Source organism: Zeugodacus cucurbitae, chromosome 4 (genome assembly GCF_028554725.1).
Source record: "Zeugodacus cucurbitae isolate PBARC_wt_2022May chromosome 4, idZeuCucr1.2, whole genome shotgun sequence".
Classification (NCBI taxonomy): Eukaryota; Metazoa; Arthropoda; class Insecta; order Diptera; family Tephritidae; genus Zeugodacus; species Zeugodacus cucurbitae.
This window is the reverse complement of record NC_071669.1, coordinates 61,323,925-61,349,323: the sequence shown is the minus strand read 5'-3', so window position 1 is coordinate 61,349,323 and position 25,399 is coordinate 61,323,925. Positions and strand designations below refer to the sequence as shown.

Below are 25,399 nucleotides of genomic sequence, written 5' to 3'. Positions count from 1 at the left end.
TACTTACTGAGACCAATTACATTGTGACAACATTTCAATTATTCTCTTCAAGTGAAAACCTTAGCTAGTTTGTGAGAATTAACTTAATAAACTAGTGTGTCGATCTTCATTATCAGTATTTTAGCTTTATTAATTTGACGCAAATTTTTTGCTGATAATACTTAAAAAAAGAACACACGACAAACAGCGTAAAGCAGATCAATCGAAAACTGGAAGCGCTCAGCAGTTTCAGATAGCTAACGCCAGTCGCGCGGTTAAGTAGCATAAGCGTGAGCGAGTAATAGCTTGATTAGTTTGCTTTTAAAAAAAACTTAGACCGGTTTTTTAACGTTCGCTGTGCTTTGCGTTGTCGGAAGATTACCGATATCAGTTCACTTAGCGCGCGATGACCGAAACGTTCTTTGTAGGTGTTGATGTAGGCACGGGCAGTGCCCGTGCTGCGCTCGTCGATTTGAAGGGAAAGGTGTTGAAGCAGTGTGTGAAGACGATACAAACATGGAATCCCGAACGCGATTACTATGAGCAATCATCGCAGGATATTTGGAGTGCAGTGTGTCATTGTGTGAAGGTGAGATTAAATTAAGTGTTCTGTGGTTGTTGCACGTAGTAAAAAAAAAACGTTAAAAAAAAACAAAGATAAGATCGATGTTGGATATTTGTTGGAGAATCCCTAATTTAAATTTTGAAATCCAGGGCGCATATGATAATCGATCAACAACATTGTTTTGCCGATAAGGAATGAGTTTGACCTTCGTGCATAACCTTTAATTTTTGATTAAGCCGATTACAAAGTGATTATAGGACGTCATAAACAATTGTTTACAAATACAGTAGAGTAGTTTTGCATTCAGTTTAGTTTAATAAGAGACAATTTGAGTTTAATCAAAGAAAACTTTAATATATGGAAACAGTTGAAAAAAACTAAATTTTCATTTCTATTTTTCGCTAGGACGTCACAAAAGACACCAAGAAGGAAAACATAAAAGCGATCTCTTTTGATGCCACCTGCTCCTTGGTGGTTTTGGGTGAAAATGGTGAATCCCTCACAGTTAGTCGCACTGGCAAAAGCGAACAGAATATCATACTGTGGATGGATCATCGTGCACATGCGGAAGCCACGCTTATTAATGCGACCAAACATGAGCTGTTGCAGTATGTCGGTGGACAGGTATCATTGGAAATGGAAATACCGAAATTGTTGTGGTTGAAAAAGAATCTACAAAGTACATGGGATAAAGTGTGGCGCGCTTTTGATCTGCCCGATTTCCTAACATGGCGCAGCACAGGCGTTGATACGCGTTCGCTTTGTTCGGTCGTTTGCAAATGGAATTACGATGCAATGAATATGCGTTGGAGTGCCGATTTCTTAAATCAGATCGGTTTAGATGATTTATGTCGGAATGATTTTGAAATAATTGGACAGCGTATCTGTGAGCCGGGTTCGGCTGTGGGTGAAGGTATGTAAATAAATACTGAATTTTAAAATTAAGAAAATAAAATAACGGTAATTTATGCATGCATAACAGGCTTAACGGCGCAAGCAGCTAAAGAGCTGTCACTACTACCAGGCACAATTGTTGGCACCTCGCTAATTGACGCACACGCCGGCGCATTGGGTATGTTTGGCTGTCGTGCCGCTTTGGAGCCGAATGATAAGCAACTCGAAGCGTCGCTGGAAAATCTACAAGGCAAGTTGGCGCTTATATGCGGCACATCCACCTGTCACATGAGTCTAACACGCGAACCATGTTTGGCGCATGGTGTGTGGGGTCCTTACCGCGGTGCCATACTGCCGAATTACTATCTCAACGAAGGTGGTCAGAGCGCTGCTGGTATTCTATTGGATTTTATTGTAAAATCGCATACACAATATGCCAGCATACAAGCTAAACTAGGCAAAAATGAGTGAGTTTACATGAAATTGAATTTTTGTTAAAATTTGTTATGTAATTTTTTTAACACACAGGCACATTTACACATATTTAAATAATCTATTGGAGAAGATGCGTGCGGAACGTGGTTACGATGATATTTGCTTTCTCACAAAGGAACTGCATGTTTGGCCAGATTTTCATGGCAATCGTTCGCCTATCGCTGATCCCAATTTGAAGGGAATGGTAAGCATTAAATGTATAATATTTATGTTATTATGTGCTGGAAGTGCTCATAAATATTCATATAACTTACATTACATTAATTACCTGTATTTAATACAATTCAGATATCGGGCCTCAATATGAACGCTGACGAGCAATCGTTGGCACTCTTGTATTTGGCTTTTGTACAAGCATTAGCTGTGAGTAACAACATGATTTATTGATAAACATTAAACAAAGCACTTGAACTCTATTTTCGTTTTTATCAAAAGTATGGCACCCGTCACATTATTGATAACCTTGTTGAGAAATACAAACGTGTGGCCTACAGTAGTATGCTCTTTTGTGGTGGCCTAGCAAAGAATAACGTGTATGTGCAAGCTCATGCTGATATCTGTCAATTACCGGCTGTGATACCAAACGAACAGGAAATGGTATTGGTCGGCGCCGCAATGTTGGGCGCATGTGCGGCAAACACTTATGGAAATTTAGAGGTGAACTATAGATTATTTTCAACTTAATTGCAATTAATACCACATTTATTTCTTTACAGGCCACATCGAAGGAAATGGGCGGCACTGGTGTACTGTTGAAGCCGAAAACATCCACTACGGACTATCACAATCGCAAATATCGTGTATTTTTGCAAATGCTTGAAGATCAGCGCAAATACCAACAAATAATGGAAAATTGAAACCGATTTAAGAATTTTGTTGTACATTCTTTATGCATTTATTGTACCGTTGTTTTTTCGAAATTGTATTTATCTAACGGTACATTACGTTTACACTTGTCTGTACCTTAATGTCTTCCAAAGATTTTTATAAATTGTTACTAAGCCATTAATTGTTTAATTATTAAATAAATTAAGTTTTGTTTTAAGTTTTTGTTTTGCAACTAACCAATCGTTGTGCCCGCACTTAATGTAACTACTAATCACTTTATTGCACCAATTGCAATGCAGATTTTGTGATGTGCATACACGTGTATGCAACTTGATTTGTCATATTAAGCGATAAAAGCTGCTGCCTTTGTCGCGATTTTACCACGGCACACAGGGCAAGTAACACGTATCTTCTCGGAGCAGTCTTCACAGATGCACACATGTCCACATGGCAATATTATGACCTGTAAAAAAAATAAAAAAATATTCATATAAAAACGCATTATTTTGGAGTCCATAGTTTTATAAAAAAATCAAAAAAAAAAAAAAAAAAATAGTTAGAATGTCCGCCCTTAACCGTTAACAGTTACACAACAAATTCGTTTGCATACACTCACCTCTTTGGGATTCGTTGAGCAGACCACACACAATTGTTCGGTGGTAAGATTAAGTGGACGCGTGCGTGCGCGCCGCTCACGTCGCTCCTTTTCTAGCGTTTCTTTGATTTTTCGTTCATCACGTTCTTGCTTCTTTTTATTGTACAGCTTACGAACTATGTAGCCAATTAAAATAGCTGAGACTGTGCCACAGACGAAGATTTTAACGCTAAAAGAAGAAGAATTATTTAAAATTAAGAAATAAAATTATTTTACTTAAAATACAATGATTAACACTTACAGCATGGATGATTTAGCCTCTTCGAATTTCTTAATCAATGTCGATTTGGTCGCTGTAGTTAAAAAGAGTGGACCCACCGGCGATGGTTGCAAACGTAATGTTTTACCATCTAACTCCAATTCACCGATAGCTGTAATGAAACTACCATCGCGCAGCACTTCTTCCGTTGTCTGCAAACCTTTTTGTCTAACACCAGAGAAGAAGCCGAAAACATGATCGAAAAACGAAAGTGACGATGGCTCATAATTGTCATACACAACATCCAAATCTAGTACGGCAGCGCTGAGCGCATCAATGATTTCGACGCTACTCTCGTTGTTGCGCAACTCAAAGGGCATTTCATTCGACGACACATGTATTAGTTTGCGTTGCTCGGTCCAGAAACCAGCAAAACCGCGCGTTACGCGGTGTTCACTAAAATTATTAAATTTATTGCATTCCAAGCAATCGTTTTTCAATTATTTATAATCACCTCAGTTTGATTACTTGCAACACACCAGTTACAGATGGCGACATAACACTGCGCATGGGCACACCGATTGGTGTGACCGTGCCGCGCACCACCGCATAGGGTATCTTTTTATCCTTTTGTGCACCCACATATTTCTTGAGATCACCATCAATAGCTAGTTGTGGCGCAGCCTGGAAAGCATAGAGCACATGTACATAACTTGTGTTGAAGAAATGTGAAGCTTGCTATCAGCTGTTGTTCATTGCACTAACCTTGAGACAGTTTACGTTTTTCTTGTAGCTAACATATTCCTTTACACACAGTCCTAATATTAATAAATCAACACCAAGCGCGATTGATTCGTGCAGGAATTCCATAATTACTGCAGATATTGTTTGATTTTTAAGAGGCTTCGGGTTATATTTACATTTTTCCTTGAGAGTTGACAAATCTGATACGAATGTGGAAGAACGTTGCAATAAGTGATAAATGAGTTGAAGTAGAAATTGTCAAAATAAATGACAACTTCGTAAGTGCTGCCAAGTTTCATAAGCAAAAGAATCAAATGTTTGTTTCTGTTTCCGCCATTTATTTCCTTTTGCTTAGAGTTTCGTTTTAATTTATTTGATTTTTATTACGCGAAATGTGTGTGTTGGTTATTAATTTTATGGATTATTTAATAAATAGATTTTGATATTAGCGAATATTGCACGATCCCTATTATACCTATATATAACAGCAATATAAGAAAGTAAGTGAAAGAAGACTAGCGATATCAGCCACCGTTTATGACAACCACTATTCCAGATATTTTGCACGTTTGGATCCAGTTTACATGATAATACTGAAAAACTACTACATTTAACCCGTTGATAAATACTTCTATGTTAATGGGATCATATCAACGCCATCCTATAAAAAATAAACAACGTACTGCTTTTGCTGTTAAAGGTAATCGAAAATGTAAAGGGATGACTCCAGAAGGAAAGTAACAAGTTAGCTGCTCGCGTCCGTTTGTTCTCATAGAAATGATTTGCGCATTGTTTTATACATTAATATAAAGCTGGTGTTAGAAATATTAAGAGGTAAGGTTAAATGCCTTCGGTACTTTGTAATCTACAAGGCAGATCTGGAGTCTAATGAGTTAACAGATTATTGATTTTTGGAGAATAAGCAACATACATACACACAACTTATTTCTTATTTATATAGTGTAAATATTAACTTATGTAACAACGTTCGCTTATTTCCATTAAAAAAAACAGTTAAATGGTCTGGTATTTGCTTAGCAAAGTGAAGAAATGTTTTAACAAACAAACTTTGATAACTATTCGTTACAGTACCTGAGCCGTCATTGGAGCCATCTCGAAGCATTTCGGCAATATCAATATTTACTCCAACTTTCTAAGATTTCACACGCCAGCTCTGCTTTGAACTGCTTTCAATTTACTGATAGCGTTTGAAAAGCAAACAAGCAGATAGCATAATGAGTCATTATACATATGCATGTGTATATATGTATATCTATCAGCAATACGTATAAGATGGCATATAAGTATTTTATCAAGCTTTTAGTTGGGATACTCACAAGAAGTTGCTTCAGATTGGTAAAAAACTTCGTCGCAGATAGATCGTTTTGATTGAAATTGAAGTTCGAAAAGTGTTTTTTATCGTCAAAATTCTCAATTTGTGAAAATTAATATTGTGTGTGTTAAGAATTTCTATAAAACAGTTTTAACTGTATAGTTAAAATTAAGAAAAGTACTTCGATTTAAAAAAAATCCTTAAAATGACATTTTCTAAAACATCTACAGTTATAGTGGTAAGATGCATACGTGGCCTAAATTGTATTATATGTGTAAATTTATTTTAAAAGTATCTAAGCATCATTCGTCATCCATTTTTTTACAAATATTTTTATTATTGCGGATTCTTCGAATAATTGTAATACAAATATTTTGTGAAAGTTTATCAGAAAATTTGTATAGTGATTCGAGACAATTTAGCCAAAACTACCGTCTATCAATAAATGAAGTCAGTGTTGAATGAAAAAGTAGTGCTAAAACTCTTTCAGATCATTGAAATCAAAATTTGTGAACTCTTACGATTAGAATTACATGAAAAATAACCGAAATCATTAATTGCCACACTTTATAACTGCAAATTTTATTTAATTTTTTAACTTGCCAACAGTTCGGCAGCCTTCTGTTGACGACGTGGTTCGCCTTAACTATCTCGCAGATTCAACCGCGTGAGGCGAATACCTGCGAGGGACGACAAACTACCGGAAATATTTGTGAGTCGTGTGAACTGTTGTCCACATGCGTGCGGAATTCCAGCGGTTGGATGATAATTCCCATTGAAATATGTGACATCTCTAATGGATTCTACTGTAACTCACGGGAGGGCGTGTGCAGCAATAAGACCGGACCGTGTCATCCATTCGCAATGGATGGTAATTTCCCTTGCACTTCACAAGGCATTTTCCCAGACCCATACGATTGCCAGAAATATCACATGTGTTACTTTGCGGGCGTTACACTTGTGTCGGTGACACTGGAGTGTTTCGGCAATAAGGCATTCAATGCAGCGACTGGTCAATGTACTTCAAACTTGCAGGATAATGCCTGCAAGACGCAGCAATTCCAATGCGCCAATGTTGGTGATGCGCATCCATGGCCAAATAATCCGAATGTTTTCTACATTTGTCGTGCACTTTCGCAGCAAAATGATCGTATACTCTATCCATCGCTTTATCGTTGTCCTGATGGTGAAGTTTTTAATGGCCATGCATGTCAACAGGGCGGCGGCGCACAATTCGAATCATCAACAACAAAGGCTCTAACTACGCCATCGCCTACCAATAGTATATGCGCGGTAGCTGGTTTATCAGCTGATCCAGACGATTGCACCAGCTACTACTACTGTTCGGGGGTGAATGGTGTGAAGCGTCACCACACATGCCCATTGGGTACTCATTTCAGTACTCAGTACGTGTCTTGTGTGATCGGTGCATGCAGAAAGTGATTGTCTTTATACTTGTATTAATTTTCAAATGTGAAATTTTTTGAGAATAAAATAAAATAACGAGTTTAACAGGTAACTGTATACAATTTTGTTGGCATGCGCTTATTATTCATTATGTGTTGTAGTCGTAAGTAAAAGTTCAAAACTAAACTGTCGATCTATGGGAGTATAGATATTATGTATTGAAGTTAGTTGGAACAAGCTATGTCTATCGCCTTGGCAATATTATGTAAATATTTATTATATTATTGTACATATTTCTTCTATTTTACCCATAGTGCTGTGTATTTGTAGGATTATCTGTTGTTTCGATCTTACTTAGTACACCACCGACCCCCAAACCAACATCATCGTCATCGTCTTCTCCTTCGCGATTCTCTCCGATATTTCCCACATCGAGACCCTCTCTGTTATTTCCTACAACGAGACCCCTTCCGACGCCAATATCATCGCTACCGTCTTCTCCATTGCCATCCTCTTTGGTATTTCCCACGTCGAAATCCTCTCTGTTATTTCCTATAACGAGACCCATCGCCGTCCTCCCTAGTATTTCCTACATCGAGACCCCCTCCAAGATGTACTACATCGCCATCCTCACCTGCATTCCCTACACCTAAACCGCTTCCGACACCAATATCATCTTCTCCATCGCAATCCCCTCTGGTATTTTCTACATCGAGACCCCCTCCAAGATCTACAACATCGCCATCCTCACCGGATTTCCTGCATCGAGACTCCTTCCGACGCAATATTATCGTCAATCGTCATCGTCTTCTCCATCGTCATTATCTTTGGTATTTCCTACAACGAGACCACCTCCAAGGTATACAACATCGTCATCATCACCAAAGCGAAAATATATTTTGCCAAATAAACTTGAGTAATTCCTAATTACAGTATATGAGCCCTCATTAGAGGTACCCCGAAACATTTTTGCAATATACATATTTACGCCAATTTTCGAAGATTTCTCCGGACAACACTGATAGCATTTCAGATGTTAACAAGCAAAGTGCATAGTGAGTCGCATATACGCATATGTACATATGTATATCTATCAGCAACACGAATAAGATGGCCTATAAGTATTTCATCAAGCTTTTAGATGGGATGCTTGCTAGAAGTTGCTGCAGATTGGTAAAAAACTTCGTCGCAGATAGATCGCTTTGAAGGAAATTAAAATTCGAAAAGTGTTTATTTTATCGTCGAAATTTTAAATTTTGTTTGGGTTGGTCGGGAAAATGACATTTTCTACTACATATTCAGTAATGGTGGTAAGATGCATTCGTGGCCTAAATTGTATCCGAGCATCATTCGACAGACGTTTATTTTTAACAAACATTTTTCTATTATGGATTCTGCGAATAATTGTAATCTAAATATTTTGAAAGTTTTGTGGCAGTTTACATATATCTGCAAAATTTGTAAAGTGATTCAAGGCTATTAAACCAAAAATACCATTTATCAATAAATGAAGTCAGTGTTGAATGGAAACGTAGAGCTAAAACAATTTCTGATGAGAGAAATGAAGTTTGAGAACTCTGGCGATAAGGATTACCTGAAGATTTTGTCACGGAAATCAAGGCACTCTATATGCCATGAAGGCCGGCAAACTGTAGTCAGACCATAAATCCTTTTCATAGAGAGTGCGAGTGAAAACCGTCGCAATAAGCACTTACCAGTCTAAAGTTTTTTCAAATCCTTGTCACTCTTTATGAAGCCATTTCTGAGGAGAGTTAACCGAACTTTAGTCCCCTTCGAGGTCCTTTAGTCCATCTGAGGAGTATACTGAGAGAAAAAATTTAAGTTTGTTATTTTGAAATTCTTATTGTAATATTATATACACAATTTGTTTGTTTTTTGACCTTAGTCCTTAGAACCGGTGCTAAATATGTCTAAAACAAATTATTAATTATGTAATTCTATATATTTTTATTCGCAGTTGGGTAGCCTCCTATTGCTGATCGTCTTTGACTTAACTATCTCACAGAATCAACAGCGTAACATAAATACCTGTGAAGGACGCAATACTACCGGAAATATTTGTGAGTCGTGTGAACAGTTGTCCACATGCATGCGTAATCCCAGCGGTTGGACGAAGATTCCCGTTAACTCATGTGACACTAGCAGAGGCATATACTGCAATTCACTGCTCGGTATGTGCAGCAACGCATTGGGACCATGTCATCCTTTCGCAATTGATGGTGATTTCCCTTGCAATTCACAAGGCATTTTCCCAGATCCGTACAATTGCCAAAAATATCACCTGTGCTACATTAAGGATGACACACTTCAGTCGGAGCCAGTGGAGTGTTACGGAGATACGGCATTCAATGTAGCGACTGGTCAATGTACTTCAAACTTGCAGGATAATGCCTGCAAGACTCAGCAATTCCAATGCGCCAATGCTGGTGAGATCCATCCGTGGCCAAATAGTCCGAAATTTTACTACATTTGTAACGCACTTTCAAATAAGGATGGGAGTATACTCTATCCATCGCTTTATCTTTGTCCTGATGATGAAGTTTTTAATGATGATACCAAACAATGCCAAAAGGGCTCCACTACGCCGCCACCTTTCGACAACAAATGTTCGATGGCTGGTTTATCAGCCGATCCAGACGATTGTACCAGCTACTACTACTGTTGGGGGGTGAATGGTGTGAAGCGTCACTACAAATGTCCATCGGGTAGTCATTTCAGTACTGGGTATTTAACTTGTGTTTACGGTACATGCAGAAAGTGAAAAAAATTGTAAAGTTTCAATAATAAATAAAATAATGGGATTACTCTAAAACAAGGGCTTATTATTTATATAGGTTATTTAAGGGTACTTGAAGTTTACGAAAATTACTGCGAATATAGATATTATAAACTGCAGTTAGTTGGAATTTCCGTCAGAAGTCTGTACTGGGATATAAAAATATAAAATACACACTGAACTCTTTTTATCTTAATAACAAATTGTAATTAATGCTTCATCAATATCCAAGCTATCAGGTACACATGTATATATAATATGAATGATAAAGGTATAAAGCAAAATTATTAGAAAGCCATAACCTAACGACCTTGGGATATTAAGTATATAAATGCATTTGATTCGCCACATTTATAGTTAACCATTACTAAGTCGTTCAATAAGAATTTAGTGATTCCACAAATATGAAGTCGTATATTGTTTTAAGCTTTCTGGTGAGTAAATAAAATTTTCAGATTTATCAAAAGTGTATAAATATTTCAAATTTGGGTTATAACTTTTTTCCACTCACAGTGCTGTGCATTTGCAGTATTATCTTCTTCAGAGGTCTTACCCACTCCATCGCCGCCTCTTTTAAAGACACCAGCCTTACCATCATTTCGTGCACCGAAACCTCCACCGAAACCATCCTCATCAACAAATCGTATACCGAAACCTCCTCCAAAGAAATCAACGCAACCGGAACCGCCATCGAAACCACAACCACAACCGCAACTTCCTCCTAAGACATCAACGCAACCGAAACCACAACCCCAACCACAACCACAACCGGAATCTCCTGCAACACATACATCACCGCCATCCTCAACAGCATTCCCTACACCGAGATATCCTCTGATACTTCTAACATCGCCACCTTCATTGAAGTTTCTTACACCCAGACCACCTCCGCTTACATCCTCACCGGCAATTCCTACACCGAGGCCACATCCAACGCCTACATCCACACCGGCAATTCCTACACCGAGGCCACCTCCAGCGCCTAAATCCTCCCCAGCAATTCCTACACCGAGACCACCTCCATCTTCTGAATTACTATCCTTACGGGCACTTACTAGACTGAGTTCTCCTCCGACGCCTACATCATCGCCTTCGTCTATTCAATCGCCATCGTCATGATAGAGAAACTTTGTCCTAAAGGATATTGATTTGATACAGATGTAGTATTCCAGAAAATTGCGACAATGAGAACAAATATGTTGGAGCAGGATATTACTTTAAATAAATGTTTGTTGTAGCTATTGAAATAATATTATATTTGAAGCCATTAAAGACGAATAAGTTTTAAGTATTTCATTTCGAGAATTTTTTTGGGATTTTATCTTTATGAAATAGTAATTTAGAAAAACAACTACTCGCAATAGAGCTTACGCAAAAATTCCAAAAGGCTGAAAAGCTTGAAAAGCTTAAGATTTTGTTTACTGATAAGATGTGTGAAGGCAGTCTAGATCCAGACTCTCAACACGCTTTGTTCTACAAGTAGTTAAATTAAGCTTAGTATTTCACTGACAGCTGAATAATATCACAACGGACCTTGTAGACCCGAGCACCATCTGAGTAATTGAAAATTAATTAATTTGTTAATCAGAACAGAATGTGCAATTTTTAATCTGAACTTGTGTTGAGATAAATGTGGCAATGCTAACAATTATTAATTTCATTTTATTCGTCATAAAAGCAAAAAAAAGTAGTCTACAACCCTTTAATTGAAAATACATTAATGCTTTCTTCTAAAAATTTTGGATTTTGCTTGACATAAGGTCAACACCTACAACTGAACCGGTACCTTGTCCAACACGTAAATACTGGCCAGGTATGGAGTAGAGGCGTGGCGAGCTATGATACGTTAAGTGGAGTGTCGAAGGGGCGTCCGGTGTGGCGGTGCGCGAGTACCGATATTTCAACCACAGTCCTATTTGCTGTTCAAAGATCGACTGACTCGTGCTCGTCACTGCGTCACTCTTTCTAGGTTTCTTCGTTATGTTCTGTAACGGTAGTTCCCGATTGTGTTGAGTTGCATCATTTGTGGTGGCGTTTTGTGGTATCATCTCAGAGGATGGTGACTTTGCAACTCATACACCGATCCGTGGTGATATCATCTCAAAGGAAGTTGAGTTAATCATCAGACAATTCTATTTATTCTCCCTTTAATATCAGCATCAACGATCTTCAACATTTCAACTCTGAAACCTGATTCATTGAGAGTTATGAGGATGGTAGTTATTACATAATTGCTCTGTCAATAAAGACGGTCAGCTGAAGCTAGATTGATTAAACGTTATTCAGAGAGTTCAATATCGGTTAGGATTTAGTCGGAATTTTTAGATTTTAATAGAAAATCGTTTTCAAAGCTGCCTGCTTTTTATTTAGCCATACGAATCATGTAAACTGACCGCGTGACCCAGCCTACTTATTGGTCAAATGTCATATCTCAGAAAATATTCGACCAATTTGAACGAAATTCGATTCATAACATTTTTTAACACCACAATGCTAAAGCTTGAAAATGATACCCGTCAAAATTTGGCACTGGGATATACAAATATAAAATACACACTGAACTCTTTTTATCTTAATAACAAATTGTAATTAGTGTTTCATCAAAATCCAAGCTATCAGGTATATATTATATGAATGATAAAAGTATAAAGCAAAATTATTAGAAAGCCATAACCCAGCGACCTTGAGAAAGAAATTATATAAATGCATTTGATTCGCTCAATTTTTAGTTAACCATAAGTGAGTCGTTCAATAAGTACTAAGTGATCCCACGAACATGAAGACGTATATTGTTTTAAGCTTTCTGGTGAGTATATACAATTCCTAAATTTAACAAAAGTGTTCAAATTTTATAATTTTGGTACACAAATTCTTCATTCTAAATTCTTTCCACACGCAGTGCTGTGTATTTGCAGCGTTATCTTCTTCAGCGGTCTTACCCACTCCATCGTCGCCTCTATTAAAGACACCAGCCTTACCAACATTTCGTGCACCGAAACCTCCACCGAAACCACCCTCATCAACAAATCGTATACCGAAACCTCCTCCGAAGTCATCAAATCAACCGCAACCGCAAGTTCCTCCAAAGACATCAACGCAACCGAAACCCCAACCCCAACCACAACCGCAACCGCAACCACAACCGGAACCTCCTGCAACATATACATCACCGCCATCCTCAACAGCATTCCCTACACCAAGATATCCTCTGATACTTCTAACTACGCCACCTTCATTGAAGTTTCTTACACCCAGATCACCTCCGCTTACATCCTCACCGGCAATTCCTACACCCCGGCCACATCCAATGTCTACATCCTCCCCGACAATTCCTACACCGAGGCCACCTCCAGCGTCTACATCTACCCCAGCAATTCCTACACCGAGACCACCTCCATCTTCTGAATTAGCCGTTGGCACAACAACAGAATTCAAATGTCAAATGGCCGGTCGATTTCCTGATCCATATGATTGCCAATACTTCTATGATTGTAATAGTAGCGGTACATATACCCGGGAAGGATGTGGTCCTCGTGAACGATATTCGGTTGTTATGCAAACGTGTGCATTAGACTCCAATGTAGTTTGCTATAATCCGGCTTTTAAATGCACAACTGCCGGTGATAAGGGCGCATGGCCCACTGATCCACGTATATTCTACGTCTGTGAAGTGAGTGGCACTAGTGGCAAATTAATGCCATTACTATTTAAATGCCCTGAAGGATCGATATTCAGTGGCAACGTTTGCTTGTGATTTAGTGAAAAATATTGCAAATTCTTTGACTGCAATCAAGAGACCATTATTATAGTATACACATTTCGAAAATCTATTATTTAAATACAAATAAAAATAAATGCTACACCTTTCACAAATACGGAATTAGAATGATAATATATTGTGTATCTATCAGTTAACATTCGGATGGAACAGAAAAATATTCAGAGTTATGTCATATTTTCAGATTCACTTATTTCCGATATGTTTCAGATTCGTTATTTAAAATAATCATTTCAGTGTTTACTTTCGCTTATAACAATTGATGGGGGGCTAAAAAATGGGATTATGGTCGAGCTTAAAAAAATATATTTCGAGAATGTTTGTCTACAGTAGATGATAGAAAGATAAATTGTATTTCCCGCAGGGCTCGTACCAATTTAGCCATATATTCGCGAACCTATTCGCAGAAATCTCCATGGAAAACAGGAAATAATGTTAAGGGAGAAATGAATATATCCTCGAACAGATCAATGTCGAGACTTATACGAGATGGAGATCATCGGACAACTCGTCATCCACTGGGAATGCGCTTGAAAGAAATGAAAAGCCGCGAAAGTATCCTTATTACAGATAAACAAATTTTCACTGTTGAAGAAGTTGAAGCAAAACGATGCAAACGCAAAATCTTCCCGAGACCAACAAAAATGTTATCCAAAGGTTTCAACGTGGTGATCCAGCTGTTGTAAAGTGTTGGTGGAGGTTTTGAGGATGGTAGATTAAAAGGTTAAGAATGAGAAAGGCTCTATCCATAAAGAGTTCACAACTCTTAAGGTTTTAGAATGGCCAGCTGAGTCTGAATTAATTATGTCTATATTATAATATTTGTCAGAATTTTCCTCATCCTTGTGCATTGTGCATTTGGAACCCTTGTGATTAGAATTACTTGTTGGTGTCTAAAAGGCTTCCTTACTCTATGAACGCTAGTCAAACTGTAGTAAGGCCACAATTATTTTCTCTTAGCGAGTTTAAGTCTCTAATGGCGCTTTAAACACTGCTTAGTCCAAAGTGTTCCTTACCACTGTTAGGATTTATGAAGATATGTTAAGCGATTTTTGGGGTTCAGAAAATAATTGAACACTTTACCATCACGAAATCATTTTTAAAACTGTTTTTATATAATTTTTATGAAATTTGGAATAGTAAAATAAAAAAATAAAAATTCGGGTGCTACCGTACATTCTTTACACTCGCAGCTTATTTGTTTACTTTTATTAAGTTCAGATATAATTTGACCGATAAATTTGGCATAAATTCTACTAGACAAACGAAAATCATTTCATATAATATAAGAGGGCTGAGGGTTCTTGAACTGTTCTTACATATCAACCGAAAAAGAAGAATATCTATATGTAGAATTTAATATACTGTTATATGGGTTTCAACGTGGTGATCCAGCTGTTGTAAAGTGTTGGTGGAGGTTTTGAGGATGGTAAATTAAAAGGTTAAGAATGAGAAAGGCTCTATCCATAAAGAGTTCACAACTCTTAAGGTTTTAGAATGGCCAGCTGAGTCTGAATTAATTATATCTATATTATAATATTTGTCAGAATTTTCCTCATCCTTGTGCATTGTGCATTTGGAACCCTTGTGATTAGAATTACTTGTTGGTGTCTAAAAGGCTTCCTTACTCTATGAACGCTAGTCAAACTGTAGTAAGGCCACAATTATTTTCTCTTAGCGAGTGTTGTATCAAAAAAAAAGCGTGGTGTTGATCAAATTTGATTGAAACTGGAGTGCAGTAATTCCTGAGCTGAGGCACTCCTTCCATAGAAAGATATTATATATCTCAAGATTACTTAGGTTCCGAACAGATCGACATCCGGATCATTTTAATAGCTATAACATTAATCTAACTTAGTTATAGGTGTTACACCCAACCATTATGTGAACATGTAGTTATTTCGGTTTAGGAGCAGTGACATTATATAAGAATACTTTAAGTTTACGAAAATTACTCTAGTCGGGAGTATTATAAACTGTCGTTAGTTGGAAAAATTTATAATAATTCCCGACAAAAGTTTGCACTGGGATATAAAAATATAAAATACACACTGAACTCTTTTTATCTTAATAACAAATTGTAAAATATGTTTAATCAATATCCAATCTAGGTCAGAACCCAGCGAACTTGAGATATAAAGTATATAAATGCATTTAATTCGCAACCTTTTTAGTTAACTATTAGTGAGCCGTTCAATAAGTACTTAGTGATCCCACGAACATGAAGTCGTATATTGTTTTAAGCTTTCTGGTGAGTATACAAATAAAATTTCCAAATTTGACAAAAGTGCTATACAATTTATTATAAACTTTCTTCACTCGCAGTGCTGTGTATTTGCTACTGATGCTCAGTCCTGTAATGGTAAATCTTTTATGTTTTGCACTGCCGATGGTAATGTGGGTGTTTGCAAAGGACTAGTCGAACAAGTAATAATAAAATGTGCGTCTGGTTCACGTTGCCTTCCACTATTACCATATCTGGGTTGTCAACGTGACACATCATTGCCATCGCCATCGCCATCGCCTTCGCCATCATCCAACAACGTTGGCACTTGTGTAAATCATCAATTAATAGACATACACTTGGTGGATTGCGCCTCATATGGCAAATGTGTAAATGGTCTATTGAAAATACTCCATTGTCCTAAAAATACTTGCTTTGATGCGGATAGATATGCTTGTGTTCCAGGAAAATGCGACAACGGCATATGTGTAGGAGGAGGATATTACTCAAATTAAATGTTTGTTGTGGTTAATGAAATAATAATATATATATATTTGAAGACATAAAAGATGAATAAGTTTTTTTTTTTGACATTTTGCCATTATGAAATAATTTAGAAAAATAACTACTCGCAAGAGAGTTTACGCGAAAATTCCAATAAGTTGAAAAAACTGAAGATTTTGTTTATTGATAAGGTGTGTGAAGGCAGTCTGGATCTACTCTCAACTCTCTTTGTTCTGCAAGTACTTAAACTAACCCTAATATTTTACTGACAACCGAACTGTTCAAACGTCGTGAAATTGACTCCACGAACCCTGTAAACCTGAGCACCAACTGAGTAATTTGAAAATTAATTAATTTTTTAATCGCAACAATTTGTGAACTTCCTAATCTGAACATGTGTTGAGATAAATTTGGCAATACTAACAATTATTAATTTCATATTATTCGTCATAAAAGCAAAATAAGTAATCTACAACCCTTTAATTGACGACTTTAATAGCTTGAGTACGCACGACAGTTGGAATCGCTTCAGATGGCTAACATTTACTTCGCGAAATTTTGGATTTTGGTAGGACACTCTCTCTATCCACTATCAAGCAATGTTAAGGACACATAAATTTATAATTTTTAACAGCTCCTGTTTACCGCATGCACAACCACTTTGACACAGGCGTGGTTTCTACGACCTAACCATGGCTCAAATGGTTTTGCCGCTAGCACAACAACCGAATTCAAATGTCAAACGGTCGGTCGCTTTCCCGATCCATATGATTGTCGAAACTTCTATGATTGCAATAGTAGCGGTACATATACCCGTTATAGATGTGGTCCACGTAAACGATATTCGGTTAATCTGCAGTCGTGTGCATTCGCCTCCAATGTAGTTTGCTATAATCCGGCTTTTAGATGCACAACTGCCGGTGATAAGGGCGCATGGCCCGGTGACACACGTATATTCTATGTCTGTGAAGTGAGTGGCACTAGTGGAAAATTAATACCATTACTATTTAAATGCCCTGAAGGATCGATTTTCAGTGGCGCAGTTTGCTTGTGATTTAGTGAACATAGTACTCTCTTCTGTCGGTTTTTGTTGCGAATTCGTGAACTTCAACTAATTAAACATGGTTTATTCATTTAGAAGAATGGTTTATTGATTAAATAAAAATAAGATGAAATAAACGGACCTTATATTAAAAAAAACATCTGTGAAATTTATTTTCGAACAATTCACTTAAATCTACTTCTACATTTCGACCCTCAGTCTTCACATTCGCGCACGACGGGATGCAGCACAATTGACGCGCCATTGCAACCCGTTCGCTCCGAGATGAAATCATGAAAGTTGCTCTCCAAAGCCCACATGAAACGTTTGTGACCCGGCAGCACCTGTAGTTTTAAGAAGAAGAAACGGTAAACTTTAACACACCGAGCCAGAAACAACTGCTGTAAGTACTACCAACCTGCGTCGACAGTCGACAATCACCGCCATGTTGCACATCTTGTAAATTGGCTGCCTTAAAGCAAGTCTCCGAATTCCACATGTATATATCGTTCTCACCCTTGTAACGGAAGAACAGATTTGTGCCACCATCGGCGCCGAGCAACACCATTTGCTTGCCATAAGGCTTGGCGCCCACATCCACAATTGAACCGGCACCCTGGCCAACACGCAAATACTGGCCACGTATGGAGTAGAGGTGTGGCGAGCTCAAATATGTGAAGTAGAGTGTCGAAGTGCCGTCCGGTGCGGCGGTGAGCGCCATATAAAGCACATCGGTGGTAGGTGCAGTGGCCTTGGGTAAAACGATGCGATACGATTTGCCGTATGCAATATCGTAGACGAGTATGCTGCGTGCACCCGCATCGGCAACATACACGAACGGCTTGTTATCCTTCGAGTAGTCCACCACTATGAACTGCAAACGGGACTCAGACGTCACAAGATCACTCAAGTCGATACTCTTCACTACTTTGTTGTCAGCGGTGTTGATGGCTACGATTTTGGGACCACAACGGCGTATCGGCTGTTCCAAGGTGTTCACCAGACCTACGTCCAAGGCCCAGAGGAGGCCCTGCAATAAACATAAAAGAGAAAAAATTAATTGATTACTAAACTGGGCTAGATCGGAAGAATTTTATATCTAGCTCAACAGAATTATATATCGCTCATCTCATTAAGGTTGCCTTGCCGTCGAGTTTATGAGTTCAGTCCTGAAATGGTTCAATCTTTTTAAATATTGACGCTTGATTAGAGAGTTATCAACGTTTGACTCTTTTCAAAAGATTGAAGAATATCTCATGTTTTAGGAAGGTCAGCTGAGTCTAAATTCTATTTTTTATACAAATTAATCGTATTTGAGAATATAATTAAATATTAGGGGTTTCCAAGAGCCTCTTACCGCGTATAATTGAACGAAACTTTTAGATTTTCACAGAACATTTTCAAAGTTAAGGGAGGTTATACATATTTGGTTGGTTAGAGCAGGCTATATATGCTAAGAACCCTACAGATGACTGGAATACGATTGACTAATGCTTCAATATCAGCCTCTCAGAGTATATAATACTGACTCAGCTATAAATTATGTCCGAAAGTTGTATTAGGTTGAGTTCGGATGATGAATATAAATATTCTTTCCAGAGTTCAGTATGTGATATGTCATTGTAGATGGTTGCTGAAATCGATGCTTTTATCTAACACCTACTGATTAATATATTTTTATACCCTGAACAGGGTATATTAAGTTTGTCACGAAGTTTGTAACACCCAGAAGTCCTTCAGTTTTTAAGATATCGTTCTGAAATTTTGCAGATGTTATTTTCTCTTCAAGAAGCTGCTCATTGGTCGCAACTGCCGATATCGGACCACTATATCATATAGCTGCCACACAAATTGAACGATCGGAATCAAGGGCTTGTATGGAAAACTTCCGCATTTTACTGCATATCTTCACGAAAATTGGTGGGAGTTATTGTTCATAGAAATAATTTAATCTCCGAAAATATTGTTCAGATCGGTTCACTATAGCATATAGCTGCCATACAAACCGAAAGATCGGAATCAATGGCTTGTATGGAAAATTTTCGCATTTTACTACATATTTTCACGAAATTTCGTGTGAGTTATTGTTCATGGAAATAATTTAATCTCCGAAAAAATTATTCAGATCGGTTCACTATAACACATAGCTGCCATACAAACCGAACGATCGAAATCAATGGCTTGTATGGAAAATTTTCGCATTGTACTACATATCTTCACGAAATTTGGTGTGAGTTATTGTTCTTAGAAATAATTTAATCTCCGAAAAAATTGTTCAGATCGGTGCACTATAGCATATAGCTGCCATACAAACCGAACGATCGGAATCAATGGCTTGTATGGAAAATTTTCGCATTTGACGTGGTATCTTCACGAAATTTGACATGGATTACTGCTTAAGGTAATAATATAATCTCCGATGAAATTGTTCAGATCGGTTAACTATATAATCTTAAGGTTTCTAGCAAACAACCCGGCTAAAAAGAATTAGTAAAATGTTTTCTTTTTTTTTACTTACTTTTTCTTACGTCTTTAGATTTGCTTAAACACTAAAGAAGTTACTAAAAGAAATGCACCTTTGAATGGTATATTAGCTTCGGTACAGCCGAAGTTAACGTTTTTTCTTGTTTTTATTTACAATACTATCAACCTAAAATATCCCATTCACTTTCTAATCAAATGATTACATCGCCACAGTCAAAATCGGCGAAAATATTTACCTTATAATTTTTTAAATATTTAAAGTTATAAATTTCGCCGTAATGCCTTAAACGCGCACAAATACAAATTTATATTACAGAGATGTTTGTGTAACCCACAATTACTCGCATTCATGCATATTCTGCTATATTATAATATTTGTGTGAATTTTCCGCACTCATTTCATAAATAATATTTTTACATTTCACACACCGCACACCGACATTTGGTCGAATGTCAGTCCGTTTTAATTCCGCCTGCCATTGTCAGTGGCGCTGCTGCGGCCAAATGGCTGCATACAGTTAACGAGCAGCAAATTATGTACGGACGCACACACCCACGCAATAAGCGCTGATTTACGGTTATGCAGTGTGTCGAAATATTGCTGCAAGCTGACATACAAACAGACATACTTACATATTCACTTGTTTATGCATGCAAATATTATATTGAATATTATGCACCGAAATAACTTTTAATTGAATTCAAAATTTTTGCCTCGGCAATTTCGTTGTCAGCATTATGAATATTTTACGTAATTGTCAGCGTAGTTGGAACTATTTTAAATTAGCACAAAACGCGAAACTCGTTGGATTGCGCTTATTTCGGCGGGATAGTGGGAAATATTTCAGAATATTTTTCAACAATAATTGCTGGTACAAATAGTTATCAAAATCGGACCATTATACGATATATAATTATTATTATATTATATAAGAGTGCAAATCGATTTTGTACGAAGATATATTGGAGCTTATAATAAAGATGTACATATAAGGTTTTAATGTTTTGAAACAATAATGAAATCTATGAGGTGTGTTCAAAAAATATTGGGAATTTTTGTTAAAATTTTTTTTTTTTGCATTCGTCTACATTAATGCTGTCGCCTTCAGAATAGTCTCAATTCGATATTATGCGCTTATTACAACGCTTTTTTCGACTTGTCAAACTCGATTTTTGGGATCGCCTTTTGCTCCTTTAGCGATTCCTTCCTCATATTCATGTAAAACGACGCCACTCTAAGGTGTTTTTTTTTTTGGAAAGTTTTTGGGAAATAGGAAAAAATCACACGGAGACATGTCTGCCGAATATGGAGGTTGGGACATCGGACAGTACCGCTTTTGATCAAAATTTCAGGAACAGGCAAAAAAGCGTGAGCTTTAACCAAAAGAAAATCGCCGAACTCATAAAACACGTCTAACCTTAGCGGCTGCTACAGAAAAAGTAAGCAATGAATACTCGTACTTTTGGGGCATGCATATCAACATAATAAAAAATAACAATTGGACTTTTCCTGTTATTATTTGAATATATCTGTAATACCGTAAATATCAGTTAGAATATCTAACACCTTAATAAATTGATGGGAAATTTTAAGCACGGCCGCCATTTATACTTTTGGCGAGACCCTCATATACGATTGTTTATGTGCCTCTAGTTAATTTATGCCACAAATATCGAATATTAAGGGAGAATATTGAATTTATATTATATGGAAATATTGCCTTCGAAACAACCCTTCCTAAGTAGTTTACTCAATCACGTAGTGACCATATCGGACCGAAGGCGAAGTACCCAATAAAATTTACGGACGCAAATGACAAAACAGCCAAATAATTTTGGATGAACTCAAAATGAAGTTGTTGGAATGACTTGTTGGTAATATGGTTCGTGAATATTTGGGTATGCGAAAACTTTGTGCTTAGTCAGTTCAACTCTAGTTGGTACACGATCTACTCATTGTGTCACAGATCGATGAAAACGATCGTGCTTTCAAATGTTTCTTTATAATTGAGCGACACAGAATTTTTCCTTTCCACATAGCTCAGGAGATTGGTTACTGGAAAGAAATCTGAAAATGTTTCTACTGATATGGTCAAATAAAAATTAAAAAAAAAATGTATGCGTCAAGGTAAACTTTTAGAACAAATGACCCTCTCTTAGGCGGAGAGGTGAGAAAAGTTTCACTGTATACCATTTTATTTCTAGTACCAGCTTCAACCAATGGACAGTGCGAAATATTCTTTTAAAGCAAATATTTAAATATCAGAAGCAAATGACCTTTCAAATACATTAAATTATAAATGTACAAGAGCACAAGCTAATTGCATCTAAAAGTATAGTAAATGTAAATATATCCAATACAAATATTTCACTGTAAAATAAACTTTCGCTTTTGATTTCACCAAATCTGTCAATGACTGTGAAATCTACTTAGTGACACTGAAAAGTGACAGACCGGCGAAGTGAATGAAATTCGAAGCTTTAAAATTTGTTACAACTTTTCACTGTCATTTACCTAACTGTAACATGTAGATGGGTAATATCTGCAGTGCATTTGGGTGACTAAACTAGAGAGAATTGAATAAAAAAATGTCGAAGCAAATAATTCAATAAAGTTCAATATGAAGTGCGTTATACTGAGAAAAATGTCTAAGGAAACAGAAGCAAAAAGCAAAGTAAAACAGAGTAAATATGTAACTAAGTAAAAAACAAATAGTAATATGTTGCGGTTGTGTGTGTGTAAAAGTATGCTGCGTAGCTCTTATTGATTTTAGTGATACTTGGTACTGGCTGCTTGTTTACCGTTAAATTTGCTGTGTCAGTTACAGCCAAATTGTTTTGATTTCACAAAATTCATTGTAAAAAAGCACGTATTTGTTAAATAAAAGTTAAAGACATGAACTAGAATATAAATAATGGCGGTGTATTTACCGTTAACCTTTTATTATTTCGAAGAAGCGTTAAGTTGAAGATATCATCATGTTTGGAAACAGTTTCAAAATAAATAAAAAAAATTAGAAAGAATTTAGAAAATAAAATAAAATAAAACAAAATAGAATAAAATAAAATAAAATAAAATAAAATAAAATAAAATAAAATAAAATAAAATAAAATAAAATGAAATAAAATAAAATAAAATAAACTAAAATAAAATAAAATAAAATAAAATAAAATAAAATAAAATAAAATAAAATAAAATAAAATAAAATAAAATAAAATAAAATAAAATAAAATAAAATAAATAAAATTAAACAAAATAAAATTAAAATAAAATAAAATAAAATAAAATAAAATAAAATAAAATAAAATAAAATAAAATAAAATAAAATAAAATAAAATAAAATAAAATAAAATAAAATAAAATAAAATAAAATTAAATTAAATTTAATTAAATAAAATAAAATTAAATTAAATTAAATATCTGAGCTTTTACTTTTTTCTAAAGTTCACAAAAACGCTTCGAAATTATTTTACAATTTTAGTTTAGCTAAAATAAACGAGCTCATGAAGTCTAATTAAATTTTAAATTAATGCTATGTTGCCGAAGATATACGAAAATAGTGCAATCTTTTACTTATTAAAGAAAATAAAATATTTTAAGTGGAAGTTTCTTTCATAAACTAAAATTATTTAGTTAAAAATGAAAGAATAATATTAAAAAAGGTATGAAAACCACTAATCACGATGTTGAAATCAAATACTGAGTGAGAAACTCTTAAAAAGCGTACGCTCAATAATTTATAAATTTTTACACACATTTTTACATATCTCTATTGTATACAAAAATAAGTTGATTTATGTAAATAGTGATAATGTGAAAGTTTTTACTTTTTCTATGCAAAGCGGCCTCGTCTGTGATAGCAGAGCATATGCCTCTCGGCCACTAGCTGCAGACATACAAACACATACACTCAAACGAACATACACGAATAGTTACACGACAGCGATAAGAGCATATCCCAGTGACAGGCGCATCAGACCTTTTTGCATTAAACAAATTCACGCACAACTTTTGCACAGATTTTTTTTTTCGTTTCTTGCTTTTTTGACTTCCACCGCTAGTTAGTTAGTGGCCGTCGGTTTACGCAATGGTTTTAAGCTGCGCACAAAAAAAAAAACAAAAACTTTGCAATTGTAATGTCAGATGCTATCGCCGCATTGTGTGTGACATGCGGACTGACCCCGCTCACCGCAACGCCCTGCGGCCTGTGACCTTGTCTGCAACGTCAAGGCGACAACACATAATTTAATATTGGTGGCCAGCGCCACACACACAAATACACACATATGCTAGTTATTTGCTATACATTAAATATTCACTAAATATGGCAGATAAGATAACTAACTAGATTTATTACCCCAAAGGGTCTCTTAGCTTAAACTCCAGTGTATCGCAGCGCCGGCGTTAATACACCGGACACAGTGAACTTAGTGAGCTCTTCATGCACTTACATTGGGATCCACAGCGATGTCGACCACAGACTGCAATGCCTGACAATTGCCCTCCTCCTGTATGGCCCAGCACGGATATGGCGCAATCTTGGCCACACACTGACCCTTCTTCAACTGCACGCGTCCCAATGTGAATGGCACACCCTGTTTGTAGCGAGGCAACGCGACGAAGGCGTCATCACGTCGCAACTGGGCGCGCGTCACGATCACATTGCGCGGCACATACCGGCCGGATTGGACGTAAATGCTTTTGGTCGACTCGCAAGGCCAGCGCAGGTTGTTGCCGCTCAGCTGGAAGGTGAGTGCAGCCAATGGATTTTTGCTGTCACACTTGCTGACATACTTGTTGCTGTGACCGTAGCCGTAGCTGTCATGGTCAGCGGCGCCGGTGTCGTCAGCAGCATGGTCGTCCGAGTAGGTGGCGGCGTGTGTGGGTGTGAATCGGAGTAGGGTGGCAAGTGTGGTGGCAAAGAGTATAAGCGCCAGTTGTTGTTGTTGTGCGTTGGTGTGCAGCTGCAGTTGCATTTTGTGTGCTGGCTTCTAAGGGTATTATGTATTCTAAGTTGTTGTTGTTGTTGTTCCACTTGCTTGTTGCAGTGATTTTATTCGTACTTCGCGTGGCTTAAATGCTTGTTTATCGCCGATTTTTATGAACACTTCACTTAGACTATTTGCTTGTATTTGCAGCTTCGCCTTATTTATTGAGTGTAACTGCCAGCAGCGCCAGCTAGAGTGCTGCATTTATAGTGTTCATGCTTAGAGTATATTTGTTATTGCGCGCGTTCGTGCAACAAGAATAAAATAATAATAATAAAAATATATAAAAAAGTGAAATAAAATCATAATAATATTAAAAAGTGATAGCATTCTGCACGTTGGCTGCACGTATTTTCCACAAATGTTTATTTAATTTATTTTCTTCTTGTGCTTTCTTTTATTTGTTGTTATTTTTTTTACGGGGTTTTGTTCGATTTAAAGTTCTCTGATATGTGACTTTATTTTGTTTTGCACAGTAGTTA

General features: G+C 36.7%; 8 protein-coding genes across 8 annotated transcripts; 6 read left to right on the top strand and 2 right to left on the bottom strand.

Annotated features, from left to right (window-relative positions):
* The first annotated feature begins 236 nt into the window (after positions 1–236).
* Positions 237–2,978, top strand: LOC105212465 (FGGY carbohydrate kinase domain-containing protein). Its single transcript, XM_011184456.3, has 7 exons — positions 237–568; positions 950–1,457; positions 1,527–1,905; positions 1,967–2,117; positions 2,222–2,296; positions 2,369–2,590; positions 2,650–2,978. Exons 1-7 carry the CDS (start codon positions 386–388, stop codon positions 2,788–2,790), a joined length of 1,659 nt encoding a protein of 552 aa, XP_011182758.1. The 5' UTR covers positions 237–385; the 3' UTR covers positions 2,791–2,978.
* A 112-nt stretch (positions 2,979–3,090) lies between these two features.
* On the bottom strand, positions 3,091–4,605 carry LOC105212466 (mitochondrial E3 ubiquitin protein ligase 1). Its single transcript, XM_011184457.3, has 5 exons — positions 4,381–4,605; positions 4,130–4,299; positions 3,658–4,071; positions 3,378–3,585; positions 3,091–3,224 (listed from the first exon to the last, which is right to left on the bottom strand). Exons 1-5 carry the CDS (start codon positions 4,483–4,485, stop codon positions 3,105–3,107), a joined length of 1,017 nt encoding a protein of 338 aa, XP_011182759.1. The 5' UTR covers positions 4,486–4,605; the 3' UTR covers positions 3,091–3,104.
* A 1,061-nt stretch (positions 4,606–5,666) lies between these two features.
* Positions 5,667–7,204, top strand: LOC105212464 (peritrophin-48). The gene is made up of 2 exons (XM_011184455.3): positions 5,667–5,930; positions 6,302–7,204. Exons 1-2 carry the CDS (start codon positions 5,898–5,900, stop codon positions 7,133–7,135), a joined length of 867 nt encoding a protein of 288 aa, XP_011182757.1. The 5' UTR covers positions 5,667–5,897; the 3' UTR covers positions 7,136–7,204.
* A 1,035-nt stretch (positions 7,205–8,239) lies between these two features.
* LOC105212463 (uncharacterized) lies at positions 8,240–9,923 on the top strand. Its single transcript, XM_011184454.3, has 2 exons — positions 8,240–8,409; positions 9,078–9,923. The coding sequence occupies exons 1-2, from the start codon at positions 8,377–8,379 to the stop codon at positions 9,879–9,881; spliced, it is 837 nt and encodes a 278-aa protein (XP_011182756.2). The 5' UTR covers positions 8,240–8,376; the 3' UTR covers positions 9,882–9,923.
* A 296-nt stretch (positions 9,924–10,219) lies between these two features.
* LOC105212462 (uncharacterized) lies at positions 10,220–11,179 on the top strand. The gene is made up of 2 exons (XM_011184452.3): positions 10,220–10,330; positions 10,410–11,179. Exons 1-2 carry the CDS (start codon positions 10,301–10,303, stop codon positions 11,013–11,015), a joined length of 636 nt encoding a protein of 211 aa, XP_011182754.2. The 5' UTR covers positions 10,220–10,300; the 3' UTR covers positions 11,016–11,179.
* Positions 11,180–12,565: 1,386 nt separating this feature from the next.
* Positions 12,566–17,456, top strand: LOC105212460 (uncharacterized). The gene is made up of 5 exons (XM_054229820.1): positions 12,566–12,702; positions 12,796–13,646; positions 15,919–15,925; positions 16,000–16,287; positions 17,037–17,456. The coding sequence occupies exons 1-5, from the start codon at positions 12,673–12,675 to the stop codon at positions 17,454–17,456; spliced, it is 1,596 nt and encodes a 531-aa protein (XP_054085795.1). The 5' UTR covers positions 12,566–12,672.
* LOC105212461 (uncharacterized) lies at positions 15,853–16,462 on the top strand. Its single transcript, XM_011184450.3, has 2 exons — positions 15,853–15,925; positions 16,000–16,462. Exons 1-2 carry the CDS (start codon positions 15,896–15,898, stop codon positions 16,411–16,413), a joined length of 444 nt encoding a protein of 147 aa, XP_011182752.2. The 5' UTR covers positions 15,853–15,895; the 3' UTR covers positions 16,414–16,462.
* Positions 17,036–25,106, bottom strand: LOC105212518 (major royal jelly protein 1). Its single transcript, XM_011184527.3, has 3 exons — positions 24,381–25,106; positions 17,863–18,474; positions 17,036–17,788 (listed from the first exon to the last, which is right to left on the bottom strand). The coding sequence occupies exons 1-3, from the start codon at positions 24,903–24,905 to the stop codon at positions 17,660–17,662; spliced, it is 1,266 nt and encodes a 421-aa protein (XP_011182829.2). The 5' UTR covers positions 24,906–25,106; the 3' UTR covers positions 17,036–17,659.
* Positions 25,107–25,399: the final 293 nt, after the last annotated feature.

Coding starts and splice junctions, on each gene's coding strand:
- LOC105212465 (XM_011184456.3), top strand. CDS start 386: ATGACCGAAACGTTCTTTGTAGGTGTTGATGTAGGCACGGGCAGTGCC. Junction 2,118..2,221: donor ATCCCAATTTGAAGGGAATG/GTAAGCATTAAA, acceptor AATACAATTCAG/ATATCGGGCCTCAATATGAA. Junction 2,591..2,649: donor ACACTTATGGAAATTTAGAG/GTGAACTATAGA, acceptor ATTTCTTTACAG/GCCACATCGAAGGAAATGGG.
- LOC105212466 (XM_011184457.3), bottom strand. CDS start 4,485: ATGGAATTCCTGCACGAATCAATCGCGCTTGGTGTTGATTTATTAATA. Junction 3,586..3,657: donor GAGGCTAAATCATCCATGCT/GTAAGTGTTAAT, acceptor TTCTTCTTTTAG/CGTTAAAATCTTCGTCTGTG. Junction 3,225..3,377: donor GCTCAACGAATCCCAAAGAG/GTGAGTGTATGC, acceptor TTTTTTTTACAG/GTCATAATATTGCCATGTGG.
- LOC105212464 (XM_011184455.3), top strand. CDS start 5,898: ATGACATTTTCTAAAACATCTACAGTTATAGTG. Junction 5,931..6,301: donor AAACATCTACAGTTATAGTG/GTAAGATGCATA, acceptor ACTTGCCAACAG/TTCGGCAGCCTTCTGTTGAC.
- LOC105212463 (XM_011184454.3), top strand. CDS start 8,377: ATGACATTTTCTACTACATATTCAGTAATGGTG. Junction 8,410..9,077: donor CTACATATTCAGTAATGGTG/GTAAGATGCATT, acceptor TTTTATTCGCAG/TTGGGTAGCCTCCTATTGCT.
- LOC105212462 (XM_011184452.3), top strand. CDS start 10,301: ATGAAGTCGTATATTGTTTTAAGCTTTCTG. Junction 10,331..10,409: donor ATATTGTTTTAAGCTTTCTG/GTGAGTAAATAA, acceptor TTCCACTCACAG/TGCTGTGCATTTGCAGTATT.
- LOC105212460 (XM_054229820.1), top strand. CDS start 12,673: ATGAAGACGTATATTGTTTTAAGCTTTCTG. Junction 12,703..12,795: donor ATATTGTTTTAAGCTTTCTG/GTGAGTATATAC, acceptor TTCCACACGCAG/TGCTGTGTATTTGCAGCGTT. Junction 16,288..17,036: donor GCGCCTCATATGGCAAATGT/GTAAATGGTCTA, acceptor AATTTTTAACAG/CTCCTGTTTACCGCATGCAC.
- LOC105212461 (XM_011184450.3), top strand. CDS start 15,896: ATGAAGTCGTATATTGTTTTAAGCTTTCTG. Junction 15,926..15,999: donor ATATTGTTTTAAGCTTTCTG/GTGAGTATACAA, acceptor CTTCACTCGCAG/TGCTGTGTATTTGCTACTGA.
- LOC105212518 (XM_011184527.3), bottom strand. CDS start 24,905: ATGCAACTGCAGCTGCACACCAACGCACAACAACAACAACTGGCGCTT. Junction 18,475..24,380: donor ACATCGCTGTGGATCCCAAT/GTAAGTGCATGA, acceptor TGTTTATTGCAG/GGCCTCCTCTGGGCCTTGGA. Junction 17,789..17,862: donor ATTGTCGACTGTCGACGCAG/GTTGGTAGTACT, acceptor TTAAAACTACAG/GTGCTGCCGGGTCACAAACG.